The following is a 16,433-nucleotide window of genomic DNA, read 5'->3' as shown; positions in this document are numbered from 1 at the left end:
CAGCGGAAGGCACCGGCGGGGAGCGCTGCCTGTGGTTTTCTGACTTCATCACAGCCCCAAAGGAAATTAGTGCGTAGCAGATAATCCTGGTCAGACAACACAACAGAGCTCAGGGCTCTGGCTCCCTCTGTTCAAACCATCCCCACCTGGCACAGGGTGGGCAGCACTGAGGACAAGGGTAGGGACCAAACCCCCACCACCCCAATTCCTTCAGCCCCGTGTCCAGCCATCACTGCCTGGGGTACCCAGGGGGCAGCTGTGGAGCATTCACATCAACAAGGGGCTGTGCTCCACCAGGAAGGCTTCAAACCTGGAATGGGACTGGAAGAATCCATAAAACAGGATGGAAAAATCCACAGTTCCCCTTCACACTTTTAATGTAGAATGCCGGAATGGTTTGGGTTGGGAGGGACCTTAAAGCTCATCTCAATGGGCAGGGACAGCCTCCATTATCCCAGGTTGCTCTAAGCCCCATCCAACCTGGCCTTGGACACTTTCCAAGGATGGAAGTTCTAGTCTGTTTTCCCCATCAGCTGTAAAATATTTTGAAGGAATCCTTCAGGCAGATGCTGACACCCAAACAGGTGTTACTGCCTTGAACTGCAGGACTTCCAGAGAAAAACCATCCACGTGCTTCAGGTCAGCTCTTCCAGCCACCATTCCCCACATCCCATGGCTTTTGCCAAAAGAGAGGACACAGAGATCACATCTGACTCCAGCAGACTGTAGGAGTCAAGTTAATGATTCACCTCTCTCACTGTGTAACATTTTAAAAACCCCATAAGCAAAGGGGAGGCTGTTTCCAGGTGGGAAGAGGAGGCAGAGAGCACAGTTCTGGAAGGCCATCCATCTTCTCCACATGAAGTGGAGAAAACTCAAAAAAACTAAGCTAAAACCAACCATTTTCAACCAAAACCACTCCCCAATAGATGTGAGGATCACATCTTCCATATTTCCAATATCTCATGGGTTGCACAAAGGCTTCAGACTCATTGAACCAAGTTTGATTCTCTCCCTGACTGTAACTGGGACCATTCAATGCGTCCCCTTTTGTGTTTTCTTGCAGGTGGGGTACAGAGCAGCCCCAGGACTCCTGTATTCAGTAGCTAAAAGGCCAAGGGATGCTAATCACTCTTAGTTTAAAATATCAAATGCTAATTTTGCAGAAATAAGCCTTGGAGTCACCTGAGAGGAAGAGGGACCTTTAGAATAACTAATGGAAACATTTTAAAACAAATACCTGCTGAGTCTGCAGCACCAAGCACTGACCTGAAGGCCTTGAGAAAGAGTGAAGCTCACTTTTATGGCTAAATTTAGGATAAAGTCAAGAAGAAAAAAACAATTGATGACAGCAAACTTTACTATTTTTGTTTGTAGTGATGGAGAACCTCTTTTACACATTACTTGTGTCAGGTTCTGATTGCAGGGTCTGGAAGAAGCACAACAGCTTTTCTCCAGTTACACCAGTGAAAAGCCCAAGTTCTGCTCTGGAAAGCAGCACAGTCCTTTCTCTCAATTGTCCAAGTTCTCCTGAAAACACACCAAACCCTCCTGTGAATGTGTTTTTGTGAAACAATCCAAGGCAGGTTTAAAGGCAGGAAGAGAAGGATGCAGAGAGCAGGATGAGTGACCCAAGAGCCACTGCAACCTTCTCCCAGGCTGACTGCATCCCTTCCCCTGGGGAAACACCAACTGGGGGCTGTAAAACTGCTTTTTTATGGCCCATCAGTCATTATCATGATTCTCACTCACGGGGCAAGCTGAGCTCCTGAGTTGAGGAATTAAACCCTGAGACAGGGAAGCAGAAGTTTGGTGCTGACTCCAGTAGGACTTTGTTGAGCAAAGCCATGCGCTCCTGGGCAAGGTTTAGTTCCAAATTAAATAATTTCTGTTAAGATCAGCTGAAATAAATATTTAGAAGGTATTGGAGTCTGCTGACCTGCTCATTGTTCAAGAAAAGGGTCTGGATAAAAGAAAACTCTTAAGTCCCTTCCCAGACAGAGCCCAATCTTGGTGTGGCACAGCAGAGTGAACAATGGATTCCCAACAAGCTCTCTGCTATTTTTCCCTGAAAACTGCACAACGCCAAAGCTCCAGAGCAGCTCTCCCCGAGGACAGGAACACAACACAATGTGGGAACTGTTAACAGGAGCCCTGCTACAGCTGACTGACCATCTGCCTGTGAGTTCACCTGCAGGTTCAACCTTCACAGTAATTTGGCTTTTGAGACTGAGATTAATTATTGCCCAGTTGCTCCTTAAAGCTTTGCTTCAAGGAAGGTCAGGGAGAAAAGCCCTGCTGGACACAGAGGCAGGAGCTGGGCTGCAGAGCTGCCCTGATCAGGTCACTCCATCCACAGCCCTGAGGGTTGAAGGAACAAGAAACTCCAGAAATCAGCCAAGAATGATTCATGTTTTTATTAGGAAAAGCAGAAGTCTGTTTAACAGTGACAGGATTTCAGTCAAGTGCATGGAAGACACAGTGCCATTTGAGGGTACAATCAAGTCATTCAAAGAAATCAAAAATGACAAAGAATCTGGCAGAATAGGGTTAAAAGAAGCTTGTGCTCCTCAGAGAGTACCCTAAAGCCCTGTTAGGTCAACCTCAGTGTGTATCTCACCCTCCATCAAAGAGCTTGGTAACACCACAGGGAGCTGGGGGGACTTTAGAGAGGGCAATTCTCACCTCAGGAACACATTTCAATTAAAACCCCCTGTCTGTCTCTTGGAACAAGCTGGTTCCAGTGAGCAGGATGTACCTGCCCACTCTCCTCTGGCACAGCAGGGCTCTGTTCATCCCCCAGTGAAGCTACTACTGAAATCACACAGTAAATTAAAACAAATGTAAAGGGGGCCAAGAATGAAATATTCTCTCCTCACTGCATTGTTCCTCTTAATGTGAGATAAGTGGCAGAGTCCTGGTGCCTCTGTGCGTTTGCTTTTTTTGTGCGTGTGTTTTTGTTTAAATTACTTATAATTCTCAGGAAAAAAACCCTCTCCAAATCACAGCCCTGAATTCTGCTCAGTTCTGGTTTTATCAGTGATGTTTGTGCCTCATTACAACCACCACGGATGTGCCACCAGCCCTGTGAGTCACACCAGAGTGACCCTGTCCTTCCCCCAGCCCAGGGGGAGGGCAGACCCTTCACCCTGCCCTGTTCCCCACACCACCCAGGCTCTCCAGGTAAACTGGAAACTGCAGTTTAAAACTACCAAACCAGCACTGAGTATGGCAAAAGAAGCCAGAGAAATCAACTTTTCCTGTGGCCTGAGCATGCATCCTGCTGGGAGCAAGGACCAGTCAAGACTCCAGCCCAGCCACTGCCTCCAGGACTGTCCTCAAGGCTGAGATGAAACACTGCAGTGCCTCTGGCTTTGCTTCATTTTGCTTCACTGAAACCTGCAGCTCTGAATCTGCTGCCTCAAGCAGGAGCTCTGTGAGGAAGAGGCAGCCTGAGTCATCCTGGGCACTGAGATAAGCTTTCCAGGGCTGGGCTCCAGCCTTGCTCATGGCAATGGTCTGGATGTGCACGACACGAAGGGCTGTCTGGATGGTGTCTGCATGGACAGGCCCACCCCAGGGCAGGGAGAGCTGGCAGCTCGTGTCCAGGCTCAGCCAGGTCTTCTCAAACTCTTCTGCAGTCAGGGAAACATCAGGAATCAAGCTCAGGCTGCCTGCATCAGGATCAGCCTTGAGGAGTTCTTTATTCCCTTCAGACAGGGGAGTATCAGGATGAACCTCGAGGACTTCCTTATTCCCTTCAGACACCAGAGACTCTGAAATGAAAGCACGAACACCTGAGATGCAGCTCCAGCTCCACAAAGCCCATCTGATGGAGCAGAGGAAGGCTGGAACCTCAGTGCCACCAGCAGCATTCCCTGGGCTGGTGAATGACCAGCCACAGACTGACCACAAGGTGACCAGAACACCGAATTCCCAAAGCACTCTGACCTTCTTGCAAACACACCCACAGGAGACCATCCTGGCTGCCCAGAGAGGCTGTGGCTGCCCCTGGATCCCTGGAAGTGTCCCAGGCCAGGCTAGACAGGGCTTGGAGCAGTGGGACAGTGGAATATCCCTGCCCACAGCAGGGTGTGGAACGAGAGGAATTTCAAGGCTCCTTCCAACCCAAACCATTCTGGCATTCTGTGATCTGCTGGCAAGGGGAGAGTGGCTCTCAAAGGAAGGTGAGGCAGGTTTGTTTACCTGTGTCTCTGTTCCTGGAGTCAGCACAAGGAGAGCAGGAGTAAGAGGCTTCCACAGGCTGCTGGGCAGTGGCGAGTGCCCAGCGCTCTCTGCCATAAACTGTGGCCAGAGTGTTGAAGTCCGAAGCCCAGGCATTGACAGGCTGCTTGCTCTGGTCCCCCAGGAGCCCCAGGGAGGGGTCAGACTTGGGGCTGCACAGGACCCTCTTCACCTCCTCCACCCCAGACTGCAGGAGGCGATAGTAGAAGAGTCCCCGGTCCCGCACGGCCATGTCCTGCTCCTCCTCTGGGAACCACAGAGATGGAATTCATGGAGAGTTCTATCTGCCACAATTCCCCAGAGAACTAACACTTCGTTGTTAAAAATAGACTTTCAGGGATACCATGCAGGCCTGCTACAGGCAGAGAGCAAAAGGATAAGGGGGAATGGTTTTAAACTAACAGAAGGCAGGGTCAGATGGGATATTGGGAAGGAATTGTTCCCTGGGAGGGTGAGCAGGCCCTGGCACAGGCTGCTCAGAGAAGCTGAGGCTGCCCCTGGATCCCTGGAAGTGTCCAAGGCCAGGCTGGACAGGGAAGGTGTCCCTGCTCAGGACAGAGGGTGCAACAGGATGATCTTTAAGATCCCTTCCCACCCAAACCATTCTGATTCCACCACTCTGTAACTCACCAGCCAGCCAGGGGCCAGGCAGCAGGAACATGGAACTGCCTGACCCTGGCAGAGCAGACCCCTCAGAGCCTGTGAGGACCCAGGGCACCCACCTATGCAGAAGTAGAGCAGCCTGCCCAGCATGTCCTGGCACTCGGCGGGCCGGGCCAGGAACAGCCGCACCAGCGCCGTCAGCAGCTCCATCTTCACCGCCGGGAACGTCTCCGACTTCACACTGTCCACAAAGTCCTCCAAGACATAGGGAGCGTTTGGGATCTTCTCCCCATGCATGCCCAGGAGCCAGACCAGTGCTTGTTTGCCCTGAAGGAACCACAGGAACACCAGCAAACAGCTGCTGTGAGTTGGTGTGAAATAAGCGTGTCGAGAGAACAAATCTGAGCTTTTCTGATTTTTGCTCTCAAGGCAAAGGGGAGCTGAAAGGTCCTTGTCCAGCTGTCCCCAAGCACTGCCCCCTCACCTCGCTGTCCTGGATGATGTCCTCACAGCCAGGCAGTGCCTGGCACACGGCATCTGTGCACTGGGGACACAGCCAGGCCAGGTCCCGGAAAGCACGGACCACAGCTGCAAGGAAAACAAGTTATCAGTGTCCCCCAAGAGTTATAAAAACCACTAGGGGGAAAAAAAATATAATTTCAAACCCCCTCATTCAATGGGCTTTGCAAATCTCAGCCAGGAGGGTCAGTGCCCTGCCTGTGACTGTGATTTGAGGCACCCTCCTTCCCAATCCCATGACGCTGCATTTGTCAGAGCAAAGCTGCACCAGGTCTAAAATAAAGCAGTGAGACTTCAGATTGTTCCTCTGCTGGAGAACAGCCTCTCTTGTGGCCACTGCCAGCCTCTAAAAAGCCTCTGACTCACAATGCTTCAGACACACGAGGTTAGAATGACAAATTAAAAGCTGACCCCGATTCAAAACGAGGCTTGTGAACTTTAGGTCAAAACTTTAAAGGTTTTGCTGCCCACTCAGAAACACCAACAGCTCCTGAGATGAAATTCAGCAGCTGAGTGCAAGTGTGTAGTTTTCAAATCTGAGAGCAAGATCAGTTAAAAGAGAACAGCAGGAGTGATGTGAAGGTGGATCTGAAGGCAGAAGAGAATAAAGGAAGCTTGGGTACAACTGAATCAGACTATTACGTGAGGAACAGAAATCACAGAGATTTAAAAGATCTATTAATCATCTTGGCTCTCAAACAGACAGTGAAATGTCTCTGCTGAGCCCCTCACTCCCTGAGTCAGCGTGTGGCAGCCAGAAAGAAGCATGAACACAGCCACAACCATCTTCCCCTTTCCCACAGAGAGCAGTTCCTGCAGAAGAAACACACTTTATATCCCTCAATCCACCTGGAAAACTTCCAGCTGAAGGTGCCAATTAAACTGGAAGCCAAGTGCCTTTGAGGGGGTTGAGTTTGGGATCAGAGCCCCAGCAAGGGCAGCTCCTGAGAGCACAAACCAGGCAGCAGCCTGCAATGGTTACCTGAGGTGATGTGTTCCTGCTGGAGCCCCAGAAGCTCTGTCAGAATCCCCACACACTGCTCTGTGTATGTCCTGGCAATATTGGCTGCAAGGATGCCAAAAAGACATAAAAATCAACCTTCTGTCAGAGTGAAACAGGAATTGTGAGCGCAGCTACTCATCACAAACTCATTTTAAAGAAACAGTCTCCCTCCTTGCCTTTCTGACTACCATTTCTGAAAGTGTGGCCAAATTAGCTTGTTCTCCACACCAGGGACATGTTCCTTTTTTTGAGGCCGTGCCTCAGAAGATTTCTGAACTTTCCCTAAATGTAATACATTAAAAAAAAGCACTTTGTCATCCCCAACTTTCTCCTTATGAATACTGTAGTAACTCAACTATTTTTAGAGCTCACAAAACCAAAACTATCACCTTAACTCTGCCCCCATCACAACTCAAAGAACAAGTAGGTATTAGAGCTCCTCCACCCCCTGCACAGCTTCACTGAACACTTTAAGGCTCATTAGGAAGATGAAATTACACATTTTCTTTAGAACATCTCCTCACAGCATGAGATTCAAGGACTTTCTGCACAGCCTGAAGCAGCTCCATGCCAGGACTTCTGAAATAATCAGTGCTGCAGAAACACTCTGACACAAACCACTCCTGGGCAGGCTGGTGGTGTCTGCACTGCTGCAGCACAGAGCAGTGATTTGGTGCACTCTTTAGAAGAGAAAAGCCCCCCTGAAAGCTCCAGGGCTGCCCCAAGCCAAGGCACATCTCTCACCTATAGCAAAGATCGCTCCCTGCGCCAGCTCCACTGACACGTCAGTGCAGTAACCCTTCAGCTCCTCCAGCACCTGCTGCACGTTCTCATCGTTCACCAGCTCACACAGCACCTCCATCTTCTGGCATTTGATGTAGTGAGGCTCCGAGTAGGAGCAGAAAAACTTTTTGTAGTGGCTGCTGAAGTGGCCGGGCAGGCTCCGGAGGATCTGGCGCACGTGGCAGAGCGCGGTGAAGCAGAGCTCCCGGCTCTCTGAGGTGCAGGCAGACAGCAGTGGGCCCTTCACCCGTACCAGCACATCTGCCTGCACATCTGGGTAGTCCCTGGCCAGCACCAGGAACAGCTTGGTGGCTGCCATCACCACGCTGGGGCTGCTGCTCTTGAGGTAGGCGTCGAGCAGGTTGAGGATGTCGAAGAGCTCGTCCTCGCTGCGCGGTTTGTAGCGCAGCAGGAAGGTGAGCACCTCGCTCTGCCCCCACTGATCCAGGTCAGGCATCCTGCCAGGAGCACAGGGGACACAGTCAGGGAGGGCAGGAACAGCTGTGTAGAGCAGAGGGCTCAGCCTCCAACCCTCTGTTGGCCTCTGTCCCACCCAAGTGGGTGCCACGGTTTTATCACAAGAGAACTGCCCAGTTATTAACTCAGTGTCAGTCATTTGCTGGTGTTTACACCAGGCAGCAACACTGACCAGAGCCCTGGGCAGAGCAATACCCCTCTTGTCCTAGATCATGTAGAATTACCTGCAGAAAAACTGATTTCTTCAAGCATCACAGTTATATATCTTTCAGTGGATCTTAAAGAACAGATCCTGAACGTACCTGAACACTAGAACATACCTGTCCCACAGATATATCATGTGTATTATCACTAAAAAAACCCCAGAAGTCTCATCACATTAACCTATAATTACAAACCAAACCACCAGCTGAGGCAAAGACTCCCTGGAAGAGCAGGGCATCCCAGATTTCTCTTAAGATCTTAGCCTGAAGTGGTTTAGTTTATCTTAGGATGGCCACCTCCATCTCTGGGTACCTGACAAGAGGTCAGAGAAGGTTATATCCCCCCAGAAACTGCCTTTCTGCATAGAAAACATGAGAACAAGGCAAGCTTCCAGCATCATCATAACACCAAAGAAAACAAACCTGTTGAGGAGATGATGGGCAATGGGTTTGTTGATGACAACACCTCCCTCCTTCTTCAAGATTTCTTCCAAGGCCCTCAGGCAGTTGACAACCACAATGGGGTCCTGGTCACGAAGCAAACTGTAGAGCTCGTTCACCAGAGCACCATCTGCAAAGCACAGAGGCATCAAGATCTGTTGGCAAACTGCAGTTTAATCACTGTATGTGACATAAAAAAAAGACATGTCTTGAACTGGGAGCAGGGATTGACAAAACCTCAAGCTCTACAGGAACACCTGCCCTTGGTACAGCTTTCCCCTGAGGGTCTGTGTGGGTCACAGTGGCTGATCAGAGACTGAGGATGGAACAGAATCATTGAATCACTGAGTCATAGAATGTTAGGGTGTGGAACGGACTTTAAAGCTCATCCAGTGCCACCCCTGCCATGGCAGGGACACCTCCCACATCCCAGGCTGCTCCAAGCCCCAATGTCCAGCCTGGCCTTGGACAATTCCAGGGATCCAGGGGCAGCCACAGCTGCTCTGGGCACCCTGTGCCAGGGCCTGCCCACCCTCCCAGGAAAGAATTCCTTCCTAATATCCTAAATCTGCTCTCTTTCAGTTTGAAGCCATTCCCCCTTGTCCTGTCACTCCATGCCCTTCTCCAAAATCCCTCTCCAGCTCTTGCAGGCTCCCTCCAGGTACTGGAAAGCCACAATCAGATCTCTGGTGAGCCTTCTCTTCTCCAGGCTCAACAATCCAAATTTTCTCAGTCTTTCATTAATTACCCTCTGCTTTCTCGCTCTTTCTGCCCTGCAGCCACAACAACACTGGGGCAGGGCAGGGACCCTGGGACAGCCCTAAAGCCTGAACGGGCACCACCAACACAGCCCCAGGGCCACCAGTCCCAGCCCCTGGGCCATCACCCAGAGCCACCAGTCCCATCTCCAGGGCCACCAGTCCCATCTCCAGGGCCACCAGCCCCAGTCCCAGGGCCAGCAGTCCCAACCCCAGGGGTCACCACCCCCAGCCTCAGGGCCACCAGCCCCAAGGCCATCACCCCCAGTCCCAGCCCCAGGGCCACCAGTTCCAGCCCCAGGGCCACCAGTCCCAGCCCCAGGACCACCAGTCCCAGCCCCAGGGCCACCAGCCCCAGCTCCACCAGGCACTCACCCACTTCGCAGTCCCCCTGCAGCTTCACCATCTTGGCACAGCCCAGCACGGCCGCCCTGCGCACGTAGGACGCTTTATCCCGCAGCCCGTTGACCAGGGGCTGCTGCAGGTACTCCTGTATCCCGGGCATCCTGCGGGAGGGTAGCGGGCCGTCAGCGGGGCCCGGCGGGCACGGACAGCTCCTGGCCCGGCCCCGGCCCCGGTCCCGGCGCACCTGAGGCCGCACATGGTGCGCAGGGCGAGCCCCCGCACGGCCGGGCTGGGGTGGGCGCAGTCCTTGCGCAGGGAATTGACGGCGAGCAGCGCCAGCTGCGGCTGCCGCGGGGCCTGGGCGCGCACGTAGAACGACACCAGCTTCTTCTGCACCACGTCCGGCACCGCGCCCGCCTTCACCATCTCCGGGAACAGCCCCGACACGTCGGCGCCCTGCGCCATCAGCCTGAGGGGCGGCCACGGGGCTCAGCGGGGCCTGGCGAGGCCTCACAGCCCCTCACAGCCCCTCACGGCCCCTCATGGCCCCTCACGGCCCGCCCGGCGTACCGGATCACCCGCAGCACGGCCCCGCGGTACCGCGCCGGGTCCGCCTGGATGTGAGGGTTGGACAGAGCCCGGCGGAGCTCCCGCTGCGCCTCCTCGCCGCCCAGGTACGGCATGGTGACCCCGCGCCGCTCCCGATCCTCAGCGCCGCTCCCGGTGCCACTGCGAGTCCTGGGGCCCGGTGCCGGCCGCAGGCCCCAGTGCCCGTCCCGGATCCCAGGATGCAATCCCGGTCCTAGACCCCAATCCCAGGTGCCAGCCCTTATCCCAGATCCCAATCTCAGGGCCCGATCCCAGTCCCCAGCCCCTATCCCAGACCCCAATCCCAAATCCCGCCCCTAATCCAGACCTGGCCCCACCGCCCCCCTCATGTGACCCCGCCCATGTGATGTGGCCCCGCCCCTGGCACTGCCCCGGCCCCGCCCCCGCGCCCCCCCTGCGCGTGCGCGGCGCTTCCCGCCAAAACCGGCGTGAGGGGAGCGCGGGGTCTCCGCCCGCCATGAGCGGGACGGTGCTGCCCGGGACCCCCATCGCCGTGGATTTCTGGAGCCTGCGGAAAGCGGCCGGCGCTCGCCTCTTCTTCCTGTCACACATGCACTCGGACCACACGGTGGGGCTGTCCAGCACCTGGAGCCGCCCGCTGTATTGCTCCCCGCTCACCGCCCGCCTCCTGCATCACCGCCTGCAGGTAGGTGTGTCCCGCCCGCCCCGGCCCTCATCGACTGGGCATCCCTAGCTGCCACACCCTGCCGTGCCCAGCCCTCACACCTCGGCCCCTGCAGGTGCCGATGTGCTGGATCCGGCCGCTGGAGGTGGGGCAGAGCCATGTCGTGGATGAGGTGACGGTGACGCTGATCGACTCCAACCACTGCCCTGGCTCCGTTATGTTCCTCTTTGAGGGCGCCTTCGGCACCATCCTCTACACAGGTACAGATTCCCACAATCACAGAATCACAATATGGGTCAGGCTGGAAGGGACAGCACTGGGTCACCCTGTCCCAACTCCTTGCTCGAGCAGGGTTGTCCCAGAGCACATGACACAGAATTGTGTCCAGATGGTTCTGACTCAGTAAGGGCAACACCACACACTCCCTGGGCACTGCCCTCCCTGTCCTTGCAGGAGATTTCCGCTACACCAGCGCCATGCAGGGCGAGCCGGCGCTGCGGGGCCGCCGCATCGACCGCCTGTACCTGGACAACACCCACTGCCAGCCCCATCGAGCCCTGCCCTCGCGGGCTCTGGCCACCCGCCAGGCCGCCCGCCTCATCCATGCCCACCCTCAGCACCACGTGGTCATTGGTGAGTGCAGTGCCACCCTCCCTCCTGCTCTGTGTCCCCCCTGCCTGTCCCTGAGCCGCTGCTCTCCCTTTGACAGGTGTGTACACCCTGGGCAAGGAGACGCTGCTGGTGGAGCTGGCGCTGGAGTTCAGCACGTGGGTGGTGGTGAGCCCCCGGCGCCTGGAGCAGATGCGGCTGCTGGAGCTGCCGGACGTGTTCACGGCCGAGGAGGGCGCGGGCTGGATCCGCGCCGTGGACGTCGCCGAGATCCGCCGGGACACGCTGGTGGCCTGGAACGAGCTGCACCCCACCATCGCCATCATCCCCACGGGCAGGCCCATGAAGGTCACTCACCCCAGCATCCACCTCGTCCCCTACTCGGATCACTCGTCCTTTGCAGAGCTGCGTGAGTTTGTGAAGTGGTTGAGACCCTGCTCCATCATTCCCATTGTGAAGGGTGGCATGTGCCAGGTTTACTTCCAGGAATACCTGAGCTCTGCTCCCCAGGTAATTCCTGACCTCAAAGGCTCAAAGCCCGTGCAAGAGTCTGGACAGCAGCAAAGGCAAAGGAGGGGGCAGAAACACACAAGTCTCTGGAAAAGAGTCCTGCGGTGTTCTGTGCCCCAAGGGGTCGTTTATGAGTCTCCAGAGAAAAATACTAAGAAACTTGAAACACTTACAGATGTCAATGTTCCTCAGCACTACTGTGAGCCAGCTCTCTGCTCTAAAGAAGGCTGCACTTGTCACAGGAATGAGAAGGAAGAGCTGAGTGGGGAACAGGTGGGAACAATACCTGTTTCCAGTGAGCACCTTGCAACTGGGTTTGCACAGCAGTATTTACTCACTCCCTTAAATGTCCTGAAGCAGAATTCCTCACAGACGTTTGATCAGGCAGTTGAAGACTTTTTTCGGAAGGGAAACACGCCCTGAAAAATTGTGTGACATTGGTGGTGCTAATGCAGCAGGTAGCAGTGTTTCCTTCTGCTCCATGCTCAGGTTTCCCATTAGGAGAGAGGAGCTGTGCTCTGGGGCTCTCCTTTACCTCTTTATAGAGGACAAAGAGGAAACTGGAACCAGTTTGTAGATTGTATTTCTTAAAAACTTATTTATTTTTTATCTCTACATCTGCTGTGTCCCCACACTATGCTGGGCACTGTGGTCCCACTGTCCTGTGTGCCTTGTGTCCACCTTTTGCAGTGACTTTCCTGTCCCCTGTTGGAAAAGTCACTGAGAGGTTGATTCAAGCAGAGCTGCAGAGGGTGTGAGCTGTCTGCAGCTGAGTAATTGATGGCTGGAATGTGATGGAAGGAGCAAGGGGGGGAATCTGAGAGCTTCAAAGATTCTCCTTTCTGTAAGTCTGTGATACCTCACTGACTATGAGCAGTTCATTCCAAAGTGAATTACAAGTGTTCTGCATTAAGGTGCTTTTTAAAAAATGCTGCTGAAAGAAATCTAGAAAATGAAGTGCCTTAAAGTCCAATAATCTGTTTTCTATCTGTTAATCTACTAATAATTCCAGCTTTTGCATCCAGCCAGCCAACTGCAGCTGGATGTAGTCCTGCTCTCCTGAAAGTGCCATCTCAGTGCTAATTGTCAGTGCTTTTTCAGGTTTGTGGCTAGGAAAAGTAGGAATTGTCTGGGTTCTGGAGTTGCAGGCTTTGCAAAGTGGGTCACTAAATCCTCTGCAGTCTCTTCACTCAGCCTTGCACCTCTGAGTTCTGTTTGATTGCAAAACACTCCTGCTAAGTGCCAGTGCTCTGCCTTCCCATTCTGCTTGCTCTTGTCCTGCAGAGGCAAATGGAATGGGAGATAATGAAACATCTGCTTGGGGGTGTGAAGTGATCAGCCTGAGCAGCATTGTTTGGAAAGATCGTGACTGAACAGCAGAACTGGCTCTGTTAGTTAGAGGTTGGGCACTTTCCCACTCTGGCACAGCTGGGAAATGTCTGTGTGTGACAAACCATTGGGTGCCACTGCAGCTGACTGTGCCAAACAGCCCTGCCAGCATTTCAGATTGGCCCCTCATATGGTCAGGGGAGCTGGAGTGGAAATGGTCACTGGACACTGTCCTGGAACAACAAACCAGTTTGTTCCTCAGCTCTCTTGATCCTCCTTTTGTTACTGTCCAGGCAAAATGTTTCAGAATTTTCTGAACATAGTGTCCTACAGGGCCTTTCCAAGCAGCAGTGAGATGGGTTGGATTCTCTGAATTGAGCCAGAGAAGGAAGTTTGCTCTTGGAGTAGAGCCAGGCCTTGTGAAAAGCAAAGGTGCCCCTGGATGCAGCAGTCACAAACAGGGCTGTCCAGAACAGGGAGGGTGTTGACAGCCAGAGTGGGGATATTTGGAAAGATGTTTGTTTGGCAAACGTGAATCCTGACTGCCAAGGCTGTGCTTTCCCAGGCATGGCAATATTTATCCCTGTTACATAAGGAGTGCCTGTCCCTGGCTCTGCCTGCCAGCTGCCTTGGGGACACTGGAAGTGACAGAGCAGTGTCCTGTGAGCTGCACACAGGGCAGCTTGAGCCTCCTGCTGCTTGGAGTTTTCTGTGTGGGTTATTTCCTAATCAAAACTCAGCTTGCAGAGCTCTGTCAGGTGGGTGTGAGTGAGGCACCTGCACGTTTTGTAACATGGAAATGACAGTGCTGTACTCGTAGTGTGCTGGCTGCTGCTGCTGCTGCCTGGGAGATGCAGGCTGTTATTTCAATATTGTTGAAATTCAAGTGACTCATTTGACAGGCAGGGGAGTGAAGCACTGCCTGAACTCCCAATTCCACGTCCTGCTTTGAGCATTTGAGCAGCCTCTCCACTGCTGGGGAGGGAATGCTCACCTTCTGAGTCACTGCTCCACTTGGGCTTGTTGCAAATGACCTGGGAGATCTGATGTTCTTGTGGCATCCAGCCTTCCCTCTTTTATTCTTATCAAGTATTAATTAAAGTAAATGGAGAACCTCCTGGTCAGGCTCTGGGCAAAAAGGAGTTGTAAATGGTAATTTTTTGATTCTTTACAGAGGTAAATCTGAGCTTTAATCATATACAAACAAGTGAACATTGCAGACTTCAGAGTCTGGGGATCTGCATCCTGTTTCTGTGTGCTCAGTTAAAGCTGCAGAATAAAATGCTGGCTTCACTTTCTGGAGCTGAAAAGGTAATTCCTGCTACTTGAGGGGGGAATTATCCACCATGCAGAGCCAAGGAAACCTAAAATCTCTCTGTGCCTTTAAAAGGCAATGGGAGCAGGAGAGACTTGACCAACAGGTGGTTTGTTGGAGACCTTTGCCTCAGCACAGCAGGTGCACGAGGCATTTTAATGCCAAACATTTCTTCCCTGTTAGGTGTTTAAACACCTTTTGTGTGCTATCCTAAAATGCTGGAAAATAAAACGTGGCCTTGTGGGGAAAACTGGAATTGCTGCCTGTTGGGGCTTCTGGGCCTCCTTCAACTTCCCCTGAAGATGGGTTTAGTGGTGGACCTGGCAGTGCTGGCCTAATGGTTGGACTCTGTGATCTTAAATGAATTTTCCAACCTAAAAGATTCCATGAAATCTCCTGGCAGGAAATATTTGGCCTCTTACAGGCCTCGTTCTCCCTCACACTTTTCTCCATAATTTCCCTATTTTCTTGCTCCCCCAGCCTGGCTCAGCTGAGAGCTGGAGTGTCAGGGAGAGCAGCTCTGAGCCTGTTGCTCCCAGCTCACCTGCACTGCTGCCCACAGGTGTGTTTTGCTCACAACAGTGACAGGGAGAAGCTGCAGCCCAGTACTGGCCTCACTGTAAGGGATCTGGGGGCCACACACTTGGAAACTTCAGTTATCCTGGCAGGGAACAGAACGTGCTTCGAGCAAAGTCCTCCCAAATCTACACACACAGAGCATGCTCCAGCTGCTTATCTCTGCTCCACAGTTGGGAACCAGCCCCAGTGGAGTGAAACAGCTCAGCCAAGGCCTTGCAGAGGAACAAGGAACGAGCTGAGTTCCCTTTGGCAAGTTTTCAGTGCTGTTTAACCAAGCTGTGATCAAATGGTGGCTTGTTGTGAGGGCAGGTTCTGGAGCAGAGCTGCCCAGGGAGGGTCAGTCACTGCTCTATGAACAGCTCAGTTGGCTCAAACTTCTCAAAAGAGTAGGAAAGCATGAAGGAGTGCCCTGTTTATGCTGTGGAGAGGGGAAAATTCTTCTCTAGGTTGTTGTCAAGAGGCTGAGGTAAAACTTGCCTGGCTCCTGTGCTCCACATGAACAAGTGTGTAATGTCACCTTGCAGGGAACACCCCAAAGTGCTGCTGGGTTGGGTTTCTGACTCTGCTTCCCCAATTACAAGGCCAAAGCACTTCCAACAACTCCTCTCTTCTCTGCTGCAGAGTTGTTCCTGCAGCACAGGGGCTTCTTTCCTAGATTAAATAAAGTGCAATGATGAAAGCTTTCCTTCACCAGGAAATTAATGAGTTTACATATTACCTCTACAGTGTGTTGTCACTTTTGGGGTTATTCCAAAGACTAAAATATCTGTGCTTTTTTATGGAGTCCTAAAAGGTACTAGAAGGTGTTGAAAATGTAGAGTCACCTTGATAATCATGTGAGGTGCTGCCTTCAGGTGAGCTCCTGTGGATGTTTGGTGTGTGTTTGTGATTCCTTCTGCTGAATTTGAGCTCTTTTGCCACAGCCACTGCTGTGCTGGAGTTTTTCTGGCCGTGGCTTTGCCCTTGGCCAAAGCCCAGCCTGAGGCACAAGCAGCCATGGGTTGTGCAACAAAACCTTTGGGCCAGACCTTGACCAGGAGCCTCTTGGCTCTGGCTGGGGGAGGCTGGGACTTCCTCAGCAGGTGCTGGGGAAGGTGAGAATCACGTTCCACTCTGTCTTAGAGGTCACTGAGCCTGCAGAGAATCGTGCCAAGAGCACTGGGTCCTCCATGCAGGACTGGGACCTCCCTGTCTCAGAGGGGGCAGAGCTCCTGAACAGTGTTTTGCTGGAGGGGGTTCAGGCTTGTTGTGCTGCTGTTTGTGTAAACGGGAAGCTGTGAGAGTTTCTGAGGTTTGCATAGAATCACGGAATGGTTTAGGTTGGAAGGGACCTTAAAGATCAGCAAGTTCCAGATCCTGCCATGGACAGGGACAACTTCCACTACAGCAGGTTGCTCCAAGCTCTGCCCAACCTGGCCTTAAACACTTCCAGGAATGGGGCAGCCACAGCTTCTCCATGGATCTGTGCAAAGGCCTTACC

General features: G+C 52.9%; 2 protein-coding genes across 2 annotated transcripts; one reads left to right on the top strand and one right to left on the bottom strand.

The window, feature by feature from the left end:
• Positions 1–2,393: 2,393 nt before the first annotated feature.
• AP4B1 (adaptor related protein complex 4 subunit beta 1) lies at positions 2,394–10,294 on the bottom strand. The gene is made up of 10 exons (XM_083878529.1): positions 9,948–10,294; positions 9,622–9,846; positions 9,408–9,538; positions 8,257–8,404; positions 7,115–7,611; positions 6,350–6,433; positions 5,333–5,436; positions 4,968–5,175; positions 4,207–4,491; positions 2,394–3,776 (listed from the first exon to the last, which is right to left on the bottom strand). Exons 1-10 carry the CDS (start codon positions 10,058–10,060, stop codon positions 3,301–3,303), a joined length of 2,271 nt encoding a protein of 756 aa, XP_083734655.1. The 5' UTR covers positions 10,061–10,294; the 3' UTR covers positions 2,394–3,300.
• Positions 10,295–10,443: 149 nt separating this feature from the next.
• DCLRE1B (DNA cross-link repair 1B) lies at positions 10,444–16,431 on the top strand (the record flags this gene model as incomplete). Its single annotated transcript, XM_083878530.1, has 4 exons — positions 10,444–10,632; positions 10,727–10,871; positions 11,065–11,244; positions 11,321–16,431. The coding sequence occupies 4 exons, from the start codon at positions 10,444–10,446 to the stop codon at positions 12,151–12,153; spliced, it is 1,347 nt and encodes a 448-aa protein (XP_083734656.1). The 3' UTR covers positions 12,154–16,431.
• Between the last annotated feature and the right edge of the window lie 2 nt (positions 16,432–16,433).

The sequence above is a fragment of the Zosterops lateralis genome (genome assembly GCF_965231275.1).
Source record: "Zosterops lateralis genome assembly, chromosome: 26".
Lineage (NCBI taxonomy): Eukaryota > Metazoa > Chordata > Aves > Passeriformes > Zosteropidae > Zosterops > Zosterops lateralis.
The sequence above is the reverse complement of the archived record's forward strand: the minus strand, read 5'-3'. Positions and strand labels throughout refer to the sequence as shown.